This window comes from Natator depressus, chromosome 2 (assembly GCF_965152275.1).
Source record: "Natator depressus isolate rNatDep1 chromosome 2, rNatDep2.hap1, whole genome shotgun sequence".
Classification (NCBI taxonomy): domain Eukaryota; kingdom Metazoa; phylum Chordata; order Testudines; family Cheloniidae; genus Natator; species Natator depressus.
The window spans coordinates 48,041,063-48,065,872 of NC_134235.1; the positions used below are offsets into that span (position 1 = coordinate 48,041,063).

General features: G+C 40.8%; 1 protein-coding gene across 1 annotated transcript; it reads left to right on the forward strand.

Annotated features, from left to right (window-relative positions):
- Positions 1–15,597: 15,597 nt before the first annotated feature.
- Positions 15,598–24,524, forward strand: CA1 (carbonic anhydrase 1). The gene is given in 9 exon segments (XM_074943018.1): positions 15,598–15,634; positions 15,892–15,908; positions 15,910–15,964; positions 15,967–16,083; positions 17,213–17,331; positions 19,301–19,396; positions 22,399–22,478; positions 23,344–23,500; positions 24,447–24,524. Coding segments are annotated over 9 exon segments (756 nt in total).
- Positions 24,525–24,810: the final 286 nt, after the last annotated feature.

Below are 24,810 nucleotides of genomic sequence, written 5' to 3' on the forward strand. Positions count from 1 at the left end.
GATGATTTCCTATATCAGGGAACTAGCCAAGAAGTCAGCAGGTCTCCCTCCTCATACCTGATCTTCCTCAATCTCTTCACCTCCATTGGGCTCATCCTCAAAACAGGCCTTTAGATGCCCCTGTGAGGGCATCTGAGGTCATATTTTCAAAGACATTTCAACCCAGCCTCTATTTCTCTGTGATTAGCACATAAAAATGGTTTTATGTCTGTAAAGTGTATTGAACACAAGCACAAACTAAACTGAAGTGTTCAATTAGCAATGTCTTCATGAATGAATCCATTCTGGCTTCTCCCCAGTTTTTGGTACACATTTAGGGAGAATATGAGGAGTTGTGACTTGAGGAGCACTGGTTGGAATAAATAAATTCATTCTCTCTATATTTGGCCACTTAAAGAGAGAATATACTGGCTAAATAGACTATTCCTGCAGATTCTGAAGATTAAATGCCTACTGTCCATAGGGCAATGACAATATAGAAAGCCTTCCAATATATTGAGGTCCAGGAAGTGACCAGCTCCAGTTCATGACCTTAAAACAAAATCAACCTGAGGTAACAGAGAAAAGGTTGAGGGAAAAGAAAACCTCTGAAACTGGGAGCACCAGACTGGACAAAACCAGCATCTCCGGCAGGAATTCAAAAAGCCAGATCAGGCTTTAACACAAATGCAACAGCTGGACACCTCAATCCTGCAGACTCCTAAATAGTCCATCTTGTGCAGAAGAGGGAGGGCAGAAACTTGCAGACTGCTGTGGTGAGCTGAGAGGTAGCAGGTAATACTAGGTAAGTACAGAGACAAGGAAGAACTAGGGCCCCACACTCTCTCCATTAGTATTTGATTTCTAGCAATTATTCTGTATTACTATCAATTACTTACAGACAGGCGTGTTCATTTACTACCACTAAGAAATTAAATTGCTAATTGCAAACGAGTAAAAAATTATTTCCATTTATATCTATAACTGAGATACATAAACTGTGCAACACTGAGGGCCACGTTAGGCAATTTGTCAAGACCCCACTATAAACGTCTCCCCCTTACTCTCACAGATATTATGGAGCACACAGCAAGCAGCAATAACAATAGGAATATTGGTTGCGCTGAGGTCTTACCTAGTCAGCAAACAGCCCCAGCAAGCTTTTAAACGTCCAAAGGCACATTCTACCACCATTCTGCACTTCCTTAGCCTATAGTTGAACTGCTCCTTACTATTGTCCAGGCTGCCTGTGTACGGCTTCATGAGCCATGGGAGCAAGGGGTAGGCTGGGTCCCCAAGGATAACTATTGGCATTTCAACATCCCCAACAGTAATTTTCTGGTCTGGGAAGTGAGTCCCTTCTTGCAGCTGCTCAAACAGCCTGGAGTTCCTAAAGATGCGAGCGTCATGCACCTTTCCCAGCCATCCCATGTTGATGTCGGGGAAATGTCCCTTGTGATCCACCAGTGCTTGCAGCACCATTGAGAAGTACCCCGTGCGGTTTATGTACTGGTTGGAAGGGTGGTCCGGTGCCAAGATAGGGATATGCATTCCGTCTATCGCCTCACCACAGTTAGGGAAACCCATTGCAGCAAAGTCATCCACTATGACCTGCACATTTCCCAGAGTCACTACCCTTGATAACAGAATGTCAATGTTTGCATTGGCTACTTGGATCACAGCAGTCCCCACAGTAGACTTTCCCACTCCAAATTGATTCCCAACTGACCAATAGCAGTCAGGCGTTGCAAGCTTCCACAGGACTATCGCCACTCGCTTCTCAACTGTCAGGGCAGCTCTCATCTTGGTATTCCTGCACTTCAGGGTATGGGAAAGCAACTCACAGAGTTCCAGGAAAGCGGCCTTAAGCATGCAAAAGTTTTGCAGCCACTGGGAATTATCCCAAACCTGCAAGCCTATGAGGTCCCACCAGTCTGTGCTTGTTTGCCGGGCCCAGAATCGGCGTTCCACTATATGAACCAGCCCCACTGCCGCCATGATGTCCCAATTGACACATCCCATGCTTTCAGGAATGTCCGTGTCCACGTCTTCCTCACAATCGTCCTCGGGCTGCTGTCTCTTAGCCAGGTTCTGCACATACTGCAGTATAATGCGCGAGGTGTTTACAATGCTTGCAACAGCACCGGTGGGCTCCATGCTTGCCGTGCTATGGCATCTGCACAGGTAACCCAGGAAAAAAGGCGTGAAATGATTGTCTGCAGTTGCTTTCATGGAGGGAGGGAGGAAGGGAGAGAAGAAGGGGAGACTGATGACATGTACCCAGAACTACCCGTGACAACGTTTTTGCCACATCAGGCATTGGGAGCTTAACCCAGAATTCCAATGGGCAGCGGAGACTGCGGGAACTGTGGGATAGCTTCCCACAGTGCACCGCTCTGTGAGTCGATGCTAGCCACAGTAGTGAGGACGCACTCCACCGACTTAATGCGCTTAGTGGGGACATACACAATCGACTGTATAAAATAGCTTTCTAAAGATTGACTTCTATAAAATCGACCTAATTTCATAGTGTAGACATACTCATAGTCTCCTGATCAATTACCAAACCACAGAGCACAGGAGGTTGAGCTCTTTACTGAGGGTATTGTGTGGCTTCTATCCTTTTGGGAGTAATGGGAATTAGGAGCCCTCTATCTAATAAAATTCCAGGAATATCACTGCAGGGTCATTGTGAAGCAATGGAAACAGCTACGAGCTTGGCTGAGGGCTCTTCTTGTCAGAATATCAGCAGTTTGAATCACCACTGGGATTCACAGTCTGTTACCATCCAATTTTTATATTCTCAGTCATTTTGACTTTATGAATTACACCTGTGCAGAGTACAGCTGCAGTAAGACATGTACCCATGCCATGCCAAGTGTTCTAGACCACTGTGATATCAAAGGTAACTCAACTAATCACCACTCTTACTCTACAGCTAATTTGCATGCAACTATTTCGCTGGTTGTATGAGGGAAACTGCACAGACAATGTGAAATTGGGATAAAATGCAGAGAAACACCCAACATCTGGATTCTTGTGAGACCTGATAGCTCTGCTGTGTCAGGGTCCCACATTGGGCCGCTTCTCACAGCTGCAGGTTGGCTGTCGTGTGCAAATTGCTGCGGGATGGTTGGGGAGTGTGTCCCTTGCTTTAAGGTGAACGAATCCCCTTTGGTTCTGAAAGTGGGGATGCCTCCCTAGCTGGAGGAGGAGGTTAGGCAGGGGAAAGGGATCTCCCCAGGGTGTTAGGATAAGGGTAGAAACTGGGCTTCAATCTCCCTCCCATAAAAGCTCTTCAGCTTCTAGCTGGGACCGGGCAGGGAGAGAGGCAAGCATAGCAGAAGCAACTGCCTGGCTCCTCCTCAGTGCAACAGCAGCTTGGCAGCACATCTGGTCCTCATTTCTGTGCCCCACTGGCACGGTGGTCAGGTGCAGCGAGAGGCTGCCCACTGCATTCCTGTTGTGTTACCACTGGTGGTTACAGGTGGGCAGTGCAGGAAGGATGTTCATCTTGCAGCAACTGCTGTGGCCACAACAATAGTGGGCACAAACCTGCATCTTAGTAGCTGTGTGAGTTTGAGGCAGCTGGCTCAGGCCCAGCCTTAGAGAGGTCTGAAAATGTTAGCAGAGCTGACATTTTGGAACTGGCCTTCAAAATAATCCCACCCTACCACAAACAGCACTGATTCCTATCCAGCATCATTACCCCGTTAGGCACAAGGGTAGTCTGAGGTTTTGGGGGAGGCCTAGAGAGATGATATTTCCAGACACACCTCAAAGTTAACTGACTTATTTTACACTAAAAGGAAGAGGGGAGTAGGATCTTTCATCTCTCCCCGGGCCGATACATACACCCTGGCTCCTACTGCTGAAGTTTGAAGTCTGTAGTTTGCTCCTTTCGTCCCTTTACATCATTTCAAGGCTATCTACACAAGGAAAAGGGCTGAAAACTTACAAGATTCTGTGATCCCCTGCCAGCTCCTCTGAGTTGATTTCTTTTAAGTCTGTGAGCAAAGCAGCATAACTTGGTGGCACAAAATGCGATTTCAAGATGGGAAGGCTTCATACCATTTTCAATTTCTGGTAACTGCAACACTCTGGGGAAGACAAGTAGTCTTCATTTCTGGCATGATCTGGCTGACATACCGGCTTGGGCATATCCAGATTGCCAGAACTCCACCAGACCAACTGTTGCCATGAGAAAGCAACAGATGCAGTGATTTAAAAGATTAAAAATTGCTGTATCTCTTATATGCAATGTTTAGCCCTTGGTTTGCTATGCATTAATTACAGGGCCTTCCATTATCTACCTCCAATGGTGGAGACAATTCTTAAACTGAGAGAGAACCAATGAATGCCTTCATTTCCTTCCAACTATTTGTATTGCATTAATTCCTAATAGTTCATCACATTCCTGCATATTGGTATGCACACAGCAGTAAGCTGTCTATCAGTGCCATATTTGCAAAAACAGTAAATAGAACTACATTTTGGTCAGACACAAATAGAGCTGGATGGGGTATCTTCTGCAAATGGCAGAGATGATTTAGTGCTGGCGCTGTCCTCATGAACTGCTTTGAATTCCAGCAGCTATTTTTGTTTATTAACTAATGGTGATTCTTAGATTACTGTTGCCATGTTCCAAATTAATAGATTTTGAATGAGCGCCAGCATAAGAGGAACAGTACTGCCAGACTGCCTGGTTTGTGCCCTTCACCAACACACCCTTCATACATACAATCAGATGTGCACAGTGGATGCACTTTAATAGTTCATTACGCGTGTAGAGATATTACAAGTTTCAGAGATTCCCGTATTTGAAACGGAGAACATCACTAGGATTGATAATCTCTCTACAGATGGTATGAATTTAATCTGCCCAATGCACACACATGTGCGTGCATATATGCAGGCACTTGCACTGTGCAGTTGTAACACAAAACATACACTCTATGTTGATTTATTTTTTCAGTACTACGCCAGTATAAAAAGAAAAATTGACCTCTAACATAGCAATGCTATAGTTAAGGTTGAAATAACACTCTCATTCTAAACCTCATTTACAACAGATCTTTCTGCAGGGAAATACTTTTGGGGGCTTTTTTGTAGAAGTTTGAAAAATTTAAGACAGTTTACAGTAGGAATCTCTATTGCTCCATCTCTAACACACAAACAGACACTGTACTTGGTGAATGAAACTAATATGGGCAATGTAATTAAAAGGTACAGCAAATAAATATTAAAGGCAAAGTGGCCTGACTGAAATGGTATTTCTAGGTCTAGCTTGAGACAAGGCTTAAGCAGGCATTCATGAAATAATGGCCCAGAAAAGCACACATACACACAGATTTCCTTCTAAATACCATCGGTATATATATCTTTGTTCCCACTGTTGTTTGATGCAATGGATTCACTTTTGGGATTATCTCACAGACAGCACACAATTTCCAGTCCTCTCACTGACAAAAAACTTTCAAAATTGTTCTTGCTGATCTGTAGGCTAAACCAAAAAGGATCCCCCCCACTAAAAAAGTAATACGACTTTGGTGACCAATCACAACAAACAGATATAGCTTAAAATGTGAAAAAGAAACATGAAAACATGCTGTGAAATTTTTGCAGACATCATAATATCAATATTTTTCCATGTAAAATTATACCCCAAAATAATATTAGAAATGTCATAGGATTGCTTCCATTTCACAGATGTTTCAGGGACTTGAAAACAGATACATACAACATTTTATTGCCAGTATTTCACACAATTCAAGCAAGCAGCAGGGGGCAGAGTTTGCTGCTGAAAAACTTTAAAGCACCAATTTTCAGAATCTGCCTCATAATGTGGCAAACTAACATAGGATTTGCCATACTGGATGTCTCCATTTGTCCTTCAAGACAGATGTCCTGCCTCAAGCTGTGGTCAATGCCGGAGGCTTCTGAAGAAGATTAAAACACCTGTGACCTGACTAATTATCTGGCACTGTATATGAGGGGCAATATCCTTCCTGGCACATGCAGCAATCTGCTTACACATTAAAGCTTCCTTAATTACAAGTGTTATTCTTAGTCATAAAAGTAATTATTTATATAAACTCCTTTAGCACTGACTTTCATATAGGCTGTATACATTCTGTTGGCCAAATCATGCTTAATTTACCACGCATGTTACCCCTCACTGAAGTCTCATGAAGAAGTGCAAATAATATTTGGCCTGGTGTGAGTATTTCCTTTTTACTTGTTATAAATTTAACACCCACTAATTCTATAGAAAGGCCCCATGCTCTCATATTAAGGGACACTGGAAAGGAAGAATCATCCTATGCATTCTAATGTGGATGCTTTAATGTCACATCGGTGTAGTTATTTGCACTGAATGAAATAAAACATATGTATTGACTCCTATGCCATGTGTGTCATATTAGGTTGTTTTCTTCTATATGAAACCTGCTGTAGCATTTAAATATGTTCAGGTTAAATTCAATAAATTCCATGAAAGAGATAAGAGGTGCACATTATATCATGTTGCTGTTTGCTAGAAAATAAATGGAATACCATGTGGCCAGTAAAAAATCTAGTCAGACAAATGAATGAATGCTTACTATTTTTACACATCATTTATTTTCCTTTGCTTCAAATTCTGGCTGTCCAGTGAGGGACACACCAACAGAACAGGGAATCATGGGTGGTTCAATATTCTCTATGTGTCCCACTAAATAAAAATGAAGAGAGTCAATAACTTGCTGAGCTCTTGCAGTTAAATGCCCAGATAATAAGGGTCTAATGCTGCTGTCCTTACACAAGCAAAGCTCCCTAGTAAAGTCAGTAGGTTTCCTTTCGGAAAGAGGTGCAGGATTTGACTCTATACATATTTTCCTTGTGGCTTGTTTTATTATTCATAGATACATTTTATTTTTTAACAGGGTGCCTCTCTTTCCCCACAGCATTGGGTTCAATACTGAAATATGCTGAGTGCCCTTAACTCCCACCAAAGTCTGGCCCAGAGAGTCAGTGAAAGGTGGGGATATGCAGCACTTTGCAGGGGGCACTTAGTGCTTTGCAGGATCAGGTAGTGTCAGATGCTTTAACAGGGCCTGATCCAGCTTCAGTGAAAGTTAACTTCCATTGACACTAATGGGGTAGGAGCATGTGCCACATTACGGAAGGGGATCTAAAGTTTCTGCCACCTTGCCATTCTAGAGTTGCTCTAAAGGAAGGATCATCTGACGTCACCTATGTATTTTGATCAGAACACTACAAATAATAATAAAGTGTTATCATATTGTAAATATAAACAAAAATTAAACTTAATACAAGAGCTGGTCAAGACTTTTTGTAATTTCAATGAAGATTTTTTTGTGGCAATTTCTCACAAAAAATATTTGGTGTTTTTTTTTAACCAGTACATGAAGGGGCCGCTCCACTTAGTACTATACTGTTTTAAACTAATTTTTATGCTACTAAGTCCCACCCCTACAAGCACATATGCACATGTCTAATTTTATGTATGTGAATGTCCCATCAAAGTCAATCATACAGATATACTGTAGTTAAACACGTGCATAATTGTTTGCAGGATCAAGGTCTTAGCCATTAAGACCTTGTCCACACTCGTCTGGGTAGCATGGGTCTGCTTCTGCTGCTATCAATGGGTTTTTTGCCAAGATGTCATATTTCTTAAATCATAGTTTGCTGGAAAGGTGCTAACAGGTTCCCTGGACAGTAGAAATAGGCCCAAATGTTGAGGTATTAATTTGTGTGGAGGGAATCTAAGCTTGTGTTCTAGAAAGCTCCCTAGGAATAGTGGTTCTTAGCTTTTTGTGCCCCATACCTTTTTCAAAGATTGCCTTTAAACACCTGACGACTTGTCTGCATTAAGAGAGAGAACCATTTTCACAAATGCTATTTTTTCTATTATATTTTCTTCTTGTCCTACTGCTGGCTATTTTTCCTAGTGGAATTGTGAGTGGCTTTCAGTTGCTCCATAAATTATCATTATTATCAGGTTATAAAAACAATAGACAAAATCCTGCAGATCTGACCCAGTCCTCATTGAAGTTACCATAGATTCTATACTTTGAAAGAAGTTACAAAATTGAATGCACTTTTCACTATTTATGCTGCTTGTACTCTTTGTAGTTCTCCATTTATTTGTAACCAGTTTCTTCTCAATTTCTTTTTCTGATTTTCATGTAATAGTACAATACTGCAACATTTGGACAGCGAACACTGCAGGATAACATGTGAAAACACAAAACAGCTTCTTTAAAAAAATATATGTTTAAAGGTATATTATTTAAATTATGTAATTTTTACAAAATTATTATTTCAATCAATATTAACTTTTGTAAAACCTTTTTAATTTGGGGTAAAGTATGTGGCACTGTCCCTTTAATTCAAATCTCATTACTCACATCACTGTCATCATTATTATAAATAGTCTTTGGCTTAGATTGTGAGTTAGACTGTGTACATACTCAGGGCTTCACAGAGAATAAGAACTCCCCTTGTACTCCTGTGTAAGCTAAATGGACCATGGGTCCACATGTGCACGGGTAAGCAGAAACTGTTTCTGCTACTTTCCCTCCCTGGAGCAGGTGGGTGAAAAGCACAAGGGAAAGAGTAGAACTTTGGTTCTCCCTCCCTGACATATGGGCTAACACAGGCTGTTTTGGGATGGTGTCATCTTTAAATTCTTGGAGAAAGGCCAGGAGAAAATTACTACCCTCTGCCCAGAGCAAGGTGGAAGCAGGGAGGGAAATGTGCCTTTCAGGTAGTTTTTTCCCTGCACTGTTCCCGGTGCATCACATACACATGGCTTTTGGCAGAGCTACACTTACTCTAGTTGTTAGTTATCTGTGTTCCAAGGTAGTGCATCTGTCTGCAAAAAAGCTTCATTTGTCGTTATTTTTTGTAGACCCTTTGCCATAGATTTTCCTAAGGGAACATGGTGGTGCGAATAACCTATCAGAAAGTATTCTCCATTGTTTGTTATCAGGCATTCTTATGTGTTCTTTGGCTACCTAATAAGGAAAAATCACCAACAAATAAACAAACAGGAAAACTTGATAAAATTAAAAGCAACAATTTGTTACCAGTCCCTGTCTTTAAACAATTCTTTAACAACATCTCCACAATTACCATGGCTTTGATTTAAATCAAATACAGTTTGTCGACATTTTGGCTGCAGGTCAGTATCGCCAACCTCAAGAGTTAAAAAATCATTAATGAGATCCCCCAAAATCATGAGGTTGGCTTAAAAATCATGAGTTTCTTTTAAAATAATAAATGAGGGGAGGGAGGTTGTTTGCTTTCTGGTTTCTGAGACTTAAGTGTGTACTTGCTTCAAATTTTAAAGGTTTTTTCTGTAGCCATAAGGGCTAGAAACTTACTTAAAAAAAAAAAAAAAGCTGAGATTCCCAGCAACTGCGGGAGGGCAAAGGGGAGGTTAATATGAACGCCAAATATCACAAGACTCCTGATAAAATCGCAAGGGTTGACAACACTGCTAGAGTTAGAGTTAAGTTTTGAAGTTCACTGAGAGGGTGTAAAAGGGTGTCGACCAATTGGGGGAATATGAACCAGTTGTTTTGGATTTCAACAGACAAACCAGTTGTCCTGTCAGTCATGAATGGCCCATGGCATTAAATGGGTGTTCTAGGATTACTTCAAAGGTTGGCAGATGAGACATGGAAAGATCATACCTCTGAAAATCGGCTGCTCCACTAAGGAGATCTTTTTACTGAGTCTCTGCCATGCTCACCTCGCACAGAAAGAATATTTTTCATAGCCAGAAAATTGTCGTTAATTATCTGATATAGTAAAAGATATCTTAACATGCTTTTCCAGGTTGTATTTCCCCTATATCTGTCAATCAGGATAAGATTTATGTTTCTATTTGCTCTTATTCCTAATAATTTTGTTTCTTTATCTATTAAGGAATTACAAATAATTTCACTCAAATCTCTTCTGTTCTTAATTATTTCATTTCTTAATATCTTATTGTCCTGATATCTGGTTGGAGCAGAGGACCTATTTCACTGATACATCCATAGAAACTGATAAATCAGAGAATATGATACAATTGGTTGTCTGCTTTTTCAATGGCTTACCAGGTTATAAGTGAGGCTCTTGTTTTCAACCTTTGGTACAGTGGCTTTGCTATATGCACTGCTACAGGTTGGGGACTGACTGGCTAAGCAGCAGTTCAGCAGAAAGGGATCTGGGGATTACAGTGGACGAGAAGCTGGATATGAGCCAGCAGTGTGCCCTTGTTGCCAAGTAGGCTAACGGCATATTGGGCTGCATTAGTAGAAGCTAGGGTGCCCAGATAGCAAATGTGAAAATTGGGACAGGGGGTGGGGGGTAATAGGTGCATATATAAGAAAAAGTCCCAAATATCAGGACTGTCCCTATAAAATCGGGACATCTGGTCACCACAGTAGGAGCATTACCAGCAGATCGAGGGAAGTGATTATTCCCCTCTATTTGGCACTGGTGGGGCCACACCTGGAGTATTGCATCCAGTTTTGGGCCCCCCACTATACAAAGGATGTGGACAAACTGGAGAGAGTCCAGCGGAGGGCAACAAAAATTATCAGGGGGGCTTGGACACATGACTTATGAGGCGAGGCTGAGGGAACTGGGCTTATTTAGTCTGCAGAAGAGAAGACTGAAGGGTGATTTGATAGCAGCCTTCAACTACCTGATGGGGGGTTACAAAGAGGATGGAGCTATGCTGTTCTCAGTAGTGGCAGATAACAGAACAAGGAGCAACGGTCTCAAGTTGCAGTGGGGAGGTCTAGGTTGAATATTAGGAAAAACTATTTCACTAGGAGGGTGGTGAAGCACTGGAATGGGTTACTTAGAGACAGAGCCATCCTTTGGCTAGGGTGAATCAGGGCGACTGCTCTGGGCCCCACGGTTTGGGGGGCTTCGCGGGCCGGTGCAATTGGCCAGCACAGATGGTCCTGGAAGATAAGAATCTGTCACTTCCACCCTGGGCCCTGCACCCCCCTATGGACGGCCCTGTCTAGGGAGGTGGTGGAATCTCCATCCTTAGAGGTTTTTAAGGCCCAGCTTGACAAAGCCCTGGGATGATTTAGTTGGAGTTGGTCCTACTTTGAGCAGGGGGTTGGAATAGATGACCTCCTGAGATTTCTTCCAACCCTAATGTTCTATGATTCTATAGATCTCTCCATATACCTAATTCTCATTGGCATGCAGGTGACATGCAACAGAGGAAGAGTTTGAGTGTGAAATGGAAGTCAATGCACCCTGAATCTGACTGACTGACTGTGGTATACAGTTTTCAAGATCATATGCTATGGCTACAGTGCAAGTGAAGAATTTTTTCATTTCTTCCATTATTCTCAGGGAATTATATTGATTTTCACATATTAGAATATACAACACAGTCAATCTTGGAATCAATGTGACAAATTCTGCAGGCTATGAAATAAAAATAACACAGCAGTATCTTATGTGCCTGACCTCAGCTGTGAACATCTGCATGATTCTGATATCAGCAGTTTACTACCAAGAACGGTTTGCAGCAGTAACAGAAAAATGTAAACAGGTTCATATTTTTGCAACTCAGGATGACAGGGCAATGCTTAAATATGTTATGTTGACCTTATTTTACCTAGAAATAGTTACCTTGATTTTCTATGCTTAATAAAAGCTGGCAAAAAAACTGCACAACTATTTAATGATATTGTGGTATTATGAAATTCAAGTTCTTATACATGAAATTCTACTGCTAGGATTTAAGAGCCAGATTCTGCAAATTTTATTCAAGCAAAATCCAACTGATTTAGCTTGAGTAAGAAAAGCAGGGCCAGGCCCAAATATTTTATTAGTGAAAAAAGAGTGTCACTCTTATTGGATCTGAAACCACTTGATAAATTGTGGGTTGACACTATAGGCCCCTATTGAGGAAAGCACTTAAAATCCATCCTGATTCAGGCCAACATTTGCTTAAGTGCTATCCTGAATAGGGATATGATGCTGAATTGCAACCTTAATGACTAGATTAAAGCTTCAGAGAAATATCTTGGTTGTTATGGCACAGATTTTCTTTCAGAAAATCCATGCAAAAGTGGGTTTAGGGAAGGATATCTCGGTGAGGATCTTCCCTCCCTGGAAAACACTACAGACCCTATCCCCAAAACTAGCAGATCCCCCCAGATCTGCTGGAGCCTGGCACCATCCCTGCCACATTTGGATCCCTCAGGGATGGTCTGGACCTGAATTATTACTAAGAAGAATATTGTTGTGAATAATATTAAGCCAGTATTTAACCTTATACATCAAAATATTAGAACTGCTTGTAGTATTTATTTTACATCACCCAAAAGTACCAAGGCCAACATTTTAAAAATGAATGCCTGAAGTTGTTACTAATAAGGCACCTAAATAAGTGGCCTGGATTTTCAAAAGTGAAGAGCACCTCACTGCTCCCACTGAAATCAAAGGCAAAGTTTGGCTGGGGAGGCTTAATGTGGCAAACACCTTTTGCCAACATTTCTACAAATAAAAGGGTCTGGCTTTTAAAATCTTATCTGATTCTTACAGTACATAACATGTTCACTGAATCAAAATGGTTAGGGTAAATCAACTGCAAACTTCTTTTTTTTTCTTCCAACCTTCTCCCCCCCCTCTTTTTTTAACCGTTTCTCATGTCATGAGATCAGGTGACTCCCTAAAATCTGATTATAAAGTATTACCAAATCCCTTACTTGATGATGTATATAAATTCCCTAGCGTAAGGCAGAAATTCTGTGGTGAAGCAAAGTGCTGACCTCATCCCAGAATTAGCTACTACAGACATCACCAATTTCTTTTTGAAGACAAGATCCTGCAATTAGAATCATAGAATCATAGAATATCAGGGTTGGAAGGGACCTCAGGAGGTCATCTAGTCCAACCCCCTGCTCAAAGCAGGACCGATCCCCAATTAAATCATCCCAGCCAGGGCTTTGTCAAGCCTGACCTTAAAAATTTCTAAGGAAGGAGATTCCACCACCTCCCTAGGTAACACATTCCAGTGTTTCACCACCCTCCTAGTGAAAAAGTTTTTCCTAATATCCAACCTAAATCTCCCCCACTGCAACTTGAGACCATTAAACCTTGTTCTGTCATCTGCTACCACTGAGAACAGTCTAGAGCCATCCTCTTTGGAACCCCCTTTCAGGGAGTTGAAAGCAGCTATCAAATCCCCCCTCATTCTTCTCTTCCGTAGACTAAACATCCCCAGTTCCCTCAGCCTCGCCTCTAAGTCATGTGTTCCAGTCCCCTAATCATTTTTGTTGCCCTCCGCTGGACTCTTTCCAATTTTTCCACATCCTTCTTGTAGTGTGGGGCCCAAAACTGGACACAGTTCTCCAGATGAGGCCTCACCAGTGTCGAATAGAAGGGAACGATCACGTCCCTCGATCTGCTGGCAATGCCCCTACTTATACATCCCAAAATGCCATTGGTCTTCTTGGCAACAAGGGCACACTGTTGACTCATATCCAGCTTCTCGTCCACTGTAACCCCTAGGTCCTTTTCTGCAGAACTGCTGCCAAGCCATTCGGTCCCTAGTCTGTAGCGGTGCATGGGATTCTTCCGTCCTAAGTGCAGGACTCTGCACTTGTCCTTGTTCAACCTCATCAGATTTCTTTTGGCCCAATCCTCCAATTTGTCTAGGTCCCTCTGTATCCTATCCCTACCCTCCAGCGTATCTACCTCTCCTCCCAGTTTAGTGTCATCCGTAAACTTGCTGAGGGTGCAATCCACACCATCCTCCAGATCATTTATGAAGATATTGAACAAAACCGGCCCCAGGACCAACCCTTGGGGCACTCCACTTGATACTGGCTGCCAACTAGACATGGAGCCATTGATCACTACCCGTTGAGCCCGACGATCTAGCCAGCTTTCTATCCACCTTATAGTCCATTCATCCAGCCCATACTTCTTTATCTTGGTGGCAAGAATACTGTGGGAGACCATGTCAAAAACTTTGCTAAAGTCAAGGAACAACACGTCCACTGCTTTCCCTTCATCCACAGAACCAGTTATCTCGTCATAGAAGGCAATTAGATTAGTCAGGCATGACTTGCCCTTCGTGAATCCATGCTGACTGTTCCTGATCACTTTCCTCTCCTCTAAGTGCTTCAGAATTGATTCCTTGAGGACCTGCTCCATGATTTTTCCAGGGACTGAGGTGAGGCTGACTGGCCTGTAGTTCCCAGGATCCTCCTTCTTCCCTTATTTAAAGATGGGCACTACATTAGCCTTTTTCCAGTCATCTGGGACTTCCCCCGATCGCCATGAGTTTTCAAAGATAATGGCCAATGGCTCTGCAATCACATCCGCCAACTCCTTTAGCACTCTCGGATGCAACGCATCTGGCCCCATGTACTTGTGCTTGTCCAACTTTTCTAAATCGTCCCGAACCACTTCTTTCTCCACAGAGGGCTGGTCACCTCCTCCCCATGCTGTGCTGCCCAGGTCAGTAGTCTGGGACCTTGTTCGTGAAGACAGAGGCAAAAAAAGCAGGTCAAGAAGAGCTCTGCCCCTAGTTGGTTCCTCCAGCACTTGCACCAGGAAGTTGTCCCCTACATTTTCCAAAAACTTCCTGGATTGTCTGTGCACAGCTGTATTGCTCTCCCAGCAGATATCAGGCTGATTGAAGTCTCCCATGAGAACCAGGGCGTGCGATCTAGTAACTTCTGTGAGTTGCCGGAAGAAAGCCTCGTCCACCTCATCCCCCTGGTCCGGTGGTCTATAGTAGACTCCCACCACGACATCACCCTTGTTGCTCACACTTCTAAACTTAATCCAGAGACTCTCAGGTTTTTCTGCAGTTTCATACTTGAGCTCTGAGCAGTCATACTGATCTCTTACATACAATGCAACTCCCCCACCTTTTCTGCCCTGCCTGTCCTTCCTGAACAGCTTATATCCATCCATGACAGTACTCCAGTCATGTGAGTTATCCCACCAAGTCTCTGTTATTCCAATCACATCAAAATTCCTTGACTGTGCCAGGACTTCCAGTTCTCCCTGCTTGTTTCCCAGGCTTCGTGCATCTGTGTAAAGGCACTTGAGATAACCCGCTGATCGCCCCTCTTTCTCAGTATAAGGCAGGAGCCCTCCCCTCTCATGCACTCCTGCTCGTGCTTCCTCCCGGTATCCCACTTCCCCACTTTCCTCAGGTCTTTGGTCTCCTTCCCCCGGTGAACCTAGTTTAAAGCCCTCCTCACTAGGTTAGCCAGCCTGCTTGCGAAGATGCTCTTCCCTCTCTTCGTTAGGTGGAGCCCGTCTCTGCCTAGCACTCCTTCTTGGAACACCATCCCATGGTCAAAGAATCCAAAGCCTTCTCTCCGACACCACCGGCGTAGCCATTCGTTGACTTCCACGATTCGACGGTCTCTACCCAGGCCTTTTCCTTCCACGGGGAGGATGGACAAGAAGACCACTTGCGCCTCAAACTCCTTTATCCTTCTTCCCAGAGCCACGTAGTCTGCAGTGATCCGCTCAAGGTCATTCTTGGCAGTATCATTGGTGCCCACGTGGAGAAGCAGGAAGGGGTAGTGATCCGAGGGCTTGATGAGTCTCGGCATGAACATGGCAAGTCTGAACTGGAGTTATCAAGGCAACAATAGTAACCATAACTTTCCTTAATAGCAACTTTCCTTAATTTAACTGACCAAGATGGGATCTTTCTTTTCTTTTTTTGATAAAAGGAGACATAAATCAGTGATCAAACCATACAGAATGATATATTTCTTGCTATTTTAAAGCGATCTAATCTATTATTTTTACAGCTATACAAGAAGAAAACTCCACAGTTCAGTATTAACATATAAAAATAAAGTAGTAATTAAGAATTAAATTAAACATAAATTTATGTCTGTCTAGGACCTGACCAGTGGCACAAAATTATACCCTATTGCCAATGGAAACCATCAGTCCCCTATTGACATTAAAACCAAGAAAAAGATCCATCTCTGGGGCATCTCAAGATCACCTGGAATTTGAGCACCTGCAAAGAGATTGTCAACGTTGGACACTCCTTCCATGTGAACTTTGAGGACAAGGATAACCAATCAGGTTAGTGAGCAGAGTTTTTTTGTTTGATTTTAATCTTTTTTTTTCTGACCCCCTTGACTAGAAACAAAGGCAAATGGACTTTCAGCAGCATAAATACCAGTTCAAATGTGCTCACTGATTTAGCATGCTATACCATGTGGTGATATAACTTTACACTCCATGTAAGATCTGAAATATGTCATTTTAAAATTAGGATTTGTTGGCAAGTGTTCCATTGTTACAAGCAAATTTAAAATTTGCCATATTTACTGGACATTTCCAGGTAGTAAAATATGCACAATCATGACTGTTTTCTGGTGGATTTCCTAGCAACAATTCTCTACTCAGATATGAGTTATGGATTTAGCTTTGCTTTAAAAAGGGAGGCTGAGGCATTGTTTACTTGTTCTGGTGTGCAAAGACTACTACCATCTTCTGCATGAATCTTCAGACAAGTAATTCTTAGTGTGATGGTTAAGCAAATGCAGACCCTATCTGCCAGGAGGACTGAATACACTGAACTCAGTGTTAGAAATGTATGTATCATTGATGGTGACCTACAACATCACTAACAAGAACATCTAAGCTTAGCTGTAAAATATGAGAAAAACTAATATACTAAACTCAGAATATCTTGTACATATTACTGATTTTTCTTCTCGAGCAGAAAAGCAATTTTAAGATCTAATATTGTGTCTTCTAGTGGTGGATTCTCTCCTGCCCTAGGAACGGAATGAACTCAGTGTTCTAACAGGTAGTTTCCATCTGACACTCTTGGAATCCTAATCCCGTATCCAATAAACTACTGCTACTGTATGTTTCCCTGTCTTTTGTTTCCTCGTTTAAGTAATGAATAGTCTCTGTTCATGGTGAGTTGACATAAATTTTAGGGCTGAATTTGACAGGCATGCTGATTTACTGTAACTAAGCCATAAGATGCACATATCAAGATTTTTATTTCTAAGGGCTTGTATTAATCCATGCACAATCTTATTTTTTTAATTTACAAATGAAAATTACATGTTAAAATAGACTAATAATAGATCTAATATTCTAATTGTCTACCTGTAAGTAGGGAAGTTTTGGGATGCTATGATGCCTGTGCTGGACTCAGAACTTGATTTTAACAAGTTATTTCATTTCTGTGCAGTGGTGACCAGTGGACCTCTGACTGGAAACTACAGGCTGCATCAGTTTCACTTTCACTGGGGCCAGACTGAGGACCATGGCTCTGAGCACACTGTGGACGAAGCAAAATATGCCGCAGAGGTAGAGTCAATGAAACAAAAGTAAAGGTCCCATTTTCAAAGCTTGAGTCATAAATGTCACCCTCAAAAATGGATATGCACATGTAAATTTTCACATAACATCTGTATCTGTGTTTACTGCTTGGTTAGTTACATCTGTTTGCACAAGCAACAACCTGCTCTGCATGTGCAAAGGGGATTTTGCAGGAGAAAGTTAGGACTTGAAGCCAACATTTTCAAACTTGGTTGCCTGAATTTACTCCACCTAAATCCATATTTAAGCACCAAAAGAGGGCCCAATGCTTCAAACACATGTGTGTACACTCTTGTGAGTAGTCGTACTGGCATTAATGGAGCTAACTACTCACACATGTAGCCCTTTACAGAATCAGACTCTGGCTGCTTTGCAGAGGGCCTGATCACCCCTACCCACCACTGAAGACAGTGGAAGTTGAAGGTGCTCAGCACCTTGTAGTATCAAGTCTAATGCTTGTTGCTGGAATGTAGCTTTTTGTTGCTTCTTAAGGAGAATAGCCATGAGCGGGCAAAGCTGGAAGAAAATAATGGAAGGAAAGGAAGGAAGGAAAGGTTGTTAACTGAGACCCACTTTTCAAGAAATGAAAGCCACTCCTGAACTGACTGCTTTTGTTTGCTTTTCATTATCAACATATCAAGAACAATTTAGTCAATGTTATCTTTGGCTAATCTTTATATTTCAGAACATTATTGCATATGAATTTAAGGAGATGGACGGGTGTATTTGTCTGTATAGTAGGCAGTGCCTCTCACAACCAACAGGCTCTTCCTATTAGAAAATTTTCTGCTGTTGATGGTGCTAGAGCTATCTAATTTATGCAGCCAAGATGTGAAAGGGGCCTCCCTTTAGAACTGCTTCCTGCTATAATTAGATAGTGAACTTGGACTGCATTTGAACAACACTGAAATAAAATTTGTATTACGGATCACTTTGCATCAGCCCTTTAAAATAGTTTTAAAAAAATTAAGCTGTTGCAGTTGAAAAAAGACTGCAATTTAGCTTAAAAAACATAGCTGGGAAAATCTTTCCCGTTTTTACTTCTTTAAACCACCCTCTTTAAAAATTGTGTGCGTTGCATGATAATTTCTGCAGTGTGCCCCTGCTTTTAGTGATCTTCCATTGCCATTTTAATACGCTGTACCACTCTTTGTGATCTATTGATGGAAACTGCTATACCAATAAAACTAGTTTTGATTGCTATAGTTACATAGTTGCTAACTTGAGGAACTTCTAAATGTTTCTAAATATTAATAATTTCTAAAATAATTTCAGGTGAATTAAGAATTTCAGCATATGATTTCCAGGACTTCCAGATTTCTAAATATATTGTCATCATGTGTTTTAAGGTGTAATGCTCAATAATAAGGTATAATAGGCAAAAACATTAGTGCTGAACAAAAGGTACCATGCCCCTTTACAGCTGATATGTAAAGGAAAAACCACTGAAATATCTACTTCTAGTATGTATGGTCCTCTAGATATGCCTGCTCACATCACAGGCTTAGGGCCTGTCTCTGTTAATCACACCACTATCTCTATTGCAATCAATAGGATACTCCTCTGAGTAAGAACCTCCTGTATGACTAAGGGTTTCATCCCAGAAAGTAGTATTTCCAAGAATAAAGTTTAAAGGAAAATAGTAATAATGGCATTCTCAGAAGGCAGCTAGAGACTGGGTTAGAAAACTACCCTTTCTATTTGGGGTTTATCGATATTTATATACCCCTATATTTTACAGGAAAAGCCTGTAGCTCTGCAGCCTACAATATAAGGTCACAACCCTGCAGTTAAAAGCGCATGAACAAACTGCACAGTGAAGTCAGTGGCACTCCATGATGGAACAGTAGTTCATGTGCACACTGCCAATTGCAAGATCAAGCCCTAAGAATGTAGCTTTGGTTTGTCTCTAATGTTGTTGGCTTTCGTAACTGTTTCTCTGTCAATTGCTTTTTAGCTTCACCTGGTTCACTGGAATTCAGACAAATATTCAAGTTTTGCTGAGGCTTCAGATAAGCCTGATGGTTTGTCAATCATTGCTGTTTTTCTGAAGGTCAGTTACACAACATAGTGAAACCCCCTTTTTACCTCTTTTACCTTGTTTCCCCTTTCAAAAACTGTTCTATTTATTATCCACAGAATCCATTCAGTAAAGGAGACTAGACAACACAACATTATCTGTATTTAGAGACACACATCTCTGTTGACTTGTCTTCGATTTCAGTAGTCTGATTACCTTTTCAACCCCAAACAGTGAAATGGTCAAGTCATTATTAAACTCATTTTTATCATGCTCCCTCTGTAGAATCCACAACAATTTTATATTGCTGAATCTTTGAATGGATTGTCTCTGATTTTATATGTTGGAATGTTTGGCCTACTCCCAATTAATTACTATTATTTTACTTTAGTTATAAATAGTTTTTATTGTAAAGTTACACAAGTCACACCTAAATTATTGCAGTCTATGTTGTTGTTGTTTTCCAAAATGTTCTTTTCCAGAGCATGGGAAGACATTGTTGTATTGACAAGTTTCAGAGTAACAGCCGTGTTAGTCTGTATTCGCAAAAAGAAAAGGAGTACTTGTGGCACCTTAGAGACTAACCAATTTATTTGAGCATAAGCTTTCGTGAGCTACAGCTCACTTCATCGGATGCATACTGTGGAAAGTGTAGAAGATCTTTTTATATACATACAAAGCATGAAAAAATACCTCCTCCCACCCCACTCTCCTGCTGGTAATAGCTTATCTAAAGTGATCACTCTCCTTACAATGTGTATGATAATCAAGTTGGGCCATTTCCAGCACAAATCCAAGTTTTCTCACCCCCCCCCCCCACACACACACACAAACCCACTCTCCTGCTGGTTAGAGCTTATCTAAAGTGACCACTCTCCTTACAATGTGTATGATAATCAAGGTGGGCCATTTCCAGCACAAATCCAGGGTTTAACAAGAACGTCTGGGGGGGGGGGTAGGAAAAAACAAGGGGAAATAGGTTACCTTGCATAATGACTTAGCCACTCCCAGTCTCTATTCAAGCCTAAGTTAATTGTACCCAATTTGCAAATGAATTCCAATTCAACAGTTTCTCTCTGGAGTCTGGATTTGAAGCTTTTTTGTTGTAATATAGCAACTTTCATGTCTGTAATCGCGTGACCAGAGAGATTGAAGTGTTCTCCGACTGGTTTATGAATGTTATAATTCTTGACATCTGATTTGTGTCCATTTATTCTTTTACGTAGAGACTGTCCAGTTTGACCAATGTACATGGCAGAGGGGCATTGCTGGCACATGATAGCATATATCACATTGGTGGATGTGCAGGTGAACGAGCCTCTGATAGTGTGGCTGATGTTATTAGACCCTGTGATGGTGTCCCCTGAATAGATATGTGGGCACAGTTGGCAACGGGCTTTGTTGCAAGGATAGGTTCCTGGGTTAGTGGTTCTGTTGTGTGGTATGTGGTTGCTGGTGAGTATTTGCTTCAGGTTGGGGGGTTGTCTGTAGGCAAGGACTGGCCTGTCTCCCAAGATTTGTGAGAGTGTTGGGTCATCCTTCAGGATAGGTTGTAGATCCTTAATAATGCGTTGGAGGGGTTTTAGTTGGGGGCTGAAGGTGACGGCTAGTGGCGTTCTGTTATTTTCTTTGTTAGGCCTGTCCTGTAGTAGGTGACTTCTGGGAACTATTTCCTATTTCCCTATAACCTATTTCCCCTTGTTTTTTCCTCCCCCCCCCCCCACCTCAGACGTTCTTGTTAAACCCTGGATTTGTGCTGGAAATGGCCCACCTTGATTATCATACACATTGTAAGGAGAGTGGTCACTTTAGATAAGCTATTACCAGCAGGAGAGTGGGTTTGTGTGTGGGGCGGGGAGGGGGGGGGTGAGAAAACCTGGATTTGTGCTGGAAATGGCCCAACTTGACTATCATACACATTGTAAGGAGAGTGATCACTTTAGATAAGCTATTACTAGCAGGAGAGTGGGGTGGGAGGAGGTATTTTTTCATGCTTTGTGTGTATAAAAAGATCTTCTACACTTTCCATAGTATGCATCCAATGAAGTGAGCTGTAGCTCACGAAAGCTTATGCTCAGATAAATTGGTTAGTCTCTAAGGTGCCACAAGTACTCCTTTTATTGTTGTATTGAAGTGTGTGGCTTCAAATGTAACTGAACTAATTCACGCTGTTAATCTAAAAAAATAACTGAGCCAAAGTTGTATTCAGCTTATATGGGAGGAGGCATCAGAAAACCAAGGTTCTGTTCCCAACTCTACCACAGACATTTTAGGTCACCTTGAAAAAAATCTCTTAATTATGCCCTGCCTCAGTTTCCTTGTTTGTGAAAAGGGATATAATACTACTTAGTAGAGCTAACAGGATTTACTTTGGTCAAATTCTCGCTGTTTTGTGTTTCCTTCCCACACAGACTTGTGTGATCAACTTTTACTGACATGAACTTTCATGGAAAGTAACTTTCAAAGTCACTTGCTGGTATTACTGGAAAACAAACATGAAACTCATATGCATAGGCATCCATGCCTGAAGTGAAGAAGCAATACCGTGTGATTTATCTGGCCACTCACAATCAATTAACACAGTTTAAATACTGAATACCCCATAAAGAACAGTTCACAAAGAATAAATTAGCAAAAACATTTTATTGAATACTTTCAAAGAAAGAATAAATTTGAGGAAATCACAATAACAAGAGGTTATGCTTGTCAGATAAATTATTAATGACAGTCTAGATTCTAACACCATTACTCACGTTGAGTAGTAGCTTATTCTACCAAGTAGCTCCACTCATTTCAGTGGCACGACTTGGGGAGTAAAGTATTACTTACCCCACACAAGTATAGGTGTCAATCTGATTTTATGAATGATTTGCTTAGCTCTAAATCTTAGCTAATTTATAGTGGGGTTGTGAGGCTAAACTAATTTATATTTCTAAACCATATTCAGATCTTGGAGTAGAAGGTCCAGTGTTAATATAAATTAATTGTTATATTTTTATGATTCAACAATTTTCTCACTATGCTTATATTTGCAGGTTGGTCCCCCTAATGAACATGTGCAGGAAATTGTGAAGGCATTACGTTCGATAAAGACTAAGGTAAACATCACAGCACGGTCACAATACTTTGGAGTAGGGTATTAATTTAGAATCTAGTGAGTTCACTCTGGAAATTCTCAGTTGTGCTCCTTACCTTATGCCAGTTTGAAATGTGATGAGATTGCATTGCACAGCAGTTCCATCTGTATACTTGTTATAGAAATCCAGGGTTCAAACTGCTCATGTAGCCGCAATATTGAACGTCCTGCTTAAATTGCCTTTCTGAGTCTAGGAGTAGATGTACACTTTATGACCTTTATAAAAGTGCAAAAGAATAATTTACAATCTTAACTCTCAGCACTTAAGCTGCCAGGGCCTCCTGTAAAATGATAAGAGCTCTCAATTCCCATTAATTTAAGTTATTTTAAGTATCTATCCATCCATGTACAGTTTATCTTTAGCACTTATCACCATATATCCAACTACTGACTGGACTTAGTTTTGCCTCATCTCTACAGCCTATCACATATATACATGCTGTCCAAATCTTCAGGTAAAACAGGCTATGAATTTCAATACTCTGTATTTAAGATACAGGCTACATTTCCCACACAGTATTTACGAAGGGCTATCGATTTGACCCTGGGAGGAATTCAGCAGTCAGGTCCCAAGCAAAGCACTTAAGCATACGAGTGGTCCTGTTAAATTCAACAGGAATATTCCTGCTTAATGTTAAGTATGTGCTTAAGTGCTGGATCAGGATCACAGTGTTCAGCGCCGTGCAGGTTTGAGCCCATAGGAAAACATCTGTATTTTAAAACGAACCCTACTTCATTCTGGTGCAAAAAATTTCCACACTTATTCTCATCTTTTATATAAACAATATCTGACTGATGTATGCTCTCACTATCATTCTCATTAAATGAAACACATTTTCCCCAGGGTAAAAAAAGCTCCATTTACCAATTTTGACCCATCAACCTTACTTCCTGGATCCTTGGATTACTGGACCTATCATGGTTCTCTGACTCATCCTCCCCTTTTTGAGAGCATCACCTGGATTATCTATAAGGAGCCCATTACTATCAGTTCAGAGCAGGTACAGTACCACAAAGAAAACAAGACTGTTCGTCACAGAGAAACTGGAGAACAATATAATTTTATTGTGCACTATGATTTATTTATTTTATGTTTATTTTTATTTTTCTCATTTTCAACATATAAGACATGAAAAAACCTTATAGGGTATTTTTCACTATGTCTTACATTTTTTAATAATTTTATGCCATTAAACTGTTGCCATCTATCATTCTAGAGGTGGCTACATGTCGGTATGAATGAAGTCCTTTCTGTGTAAGTTTTGCATATGATTTTGTAAAGAGCTTTTGGATCTTTTGAGATAAAAAGCACTGTGACATCATTTATTAATAATCCCTTAATAAATGGTAAGGGATCTTGACACCTAGGCCATTAGAATGTACACTTGATAGAAGCTTGGTACCAACAATTTTGGCTAAAAAGCAGTTTTGTAAACCAAATCTGAATTAAATAAGGAAGTTGATCTTAAAGGCACTCTTCTGTGTTTTAACTAATAATTACCAACATTTTAAAACTAAAACTTTAAAGGACACTTGCCACATTGGGGCAGGGGGATAGGGGAACTCACAGAAAGTTGTTTTCTGTATCAAACTGATTTATTACACAGATGCATCAATGTCATCACTGAATATTTGATAGATTTTTGTACTTGCCAGTGACAAAGGTGATAAAATGCAAGAAGTGGTCAGATCATTCGAACAGTCATCTAAAAGTATAGCTCCTGACTCATCACTGTGTTACTCCAATTTAATGGTGTCACAATTCCACTGATAGCAGTGGACTCTTTATTTCCATTTGTTGAGGGTTTTTTTTAATTATGAGATTTTGGATTAAGCACATGCACAAAAAATATTAACTATAGAACCAGCCTAAGAAATATTGCTTCTCCTTTTTAATATATGGTATTTAAGTTGGAAGCTAACTGTGTCCCTTTCCCCCTCATTTAGCTGGCCCAATTCCACAGCCTCATATTGACCAATCACCGGCTTCCCCAGCCATTGAAGGGCAGAAAAGTGAGAACCTAATTCCAGGTAATTAAGAATTAGTCAGAAGTGAAATATTTTCTCAAAACCTCTATATCTAAACAAAAGGCCATATAAGAATTCACAAAAATTATTTTAAAAAGTGAATCTCTGTTTAAGATACAATGCTCATATCTTGCCAGATGCTATTGCCATTGATTGTAATGTATTTACTGAAATGAATCTATGTTTTTTGTGCATTGTAAAGCAAATGCATTTTAATGTGTGGCTTTTACCTTAAGTATTTTAAAATATTTTTGGAATAATCACATTTTTACTAAATGTATTA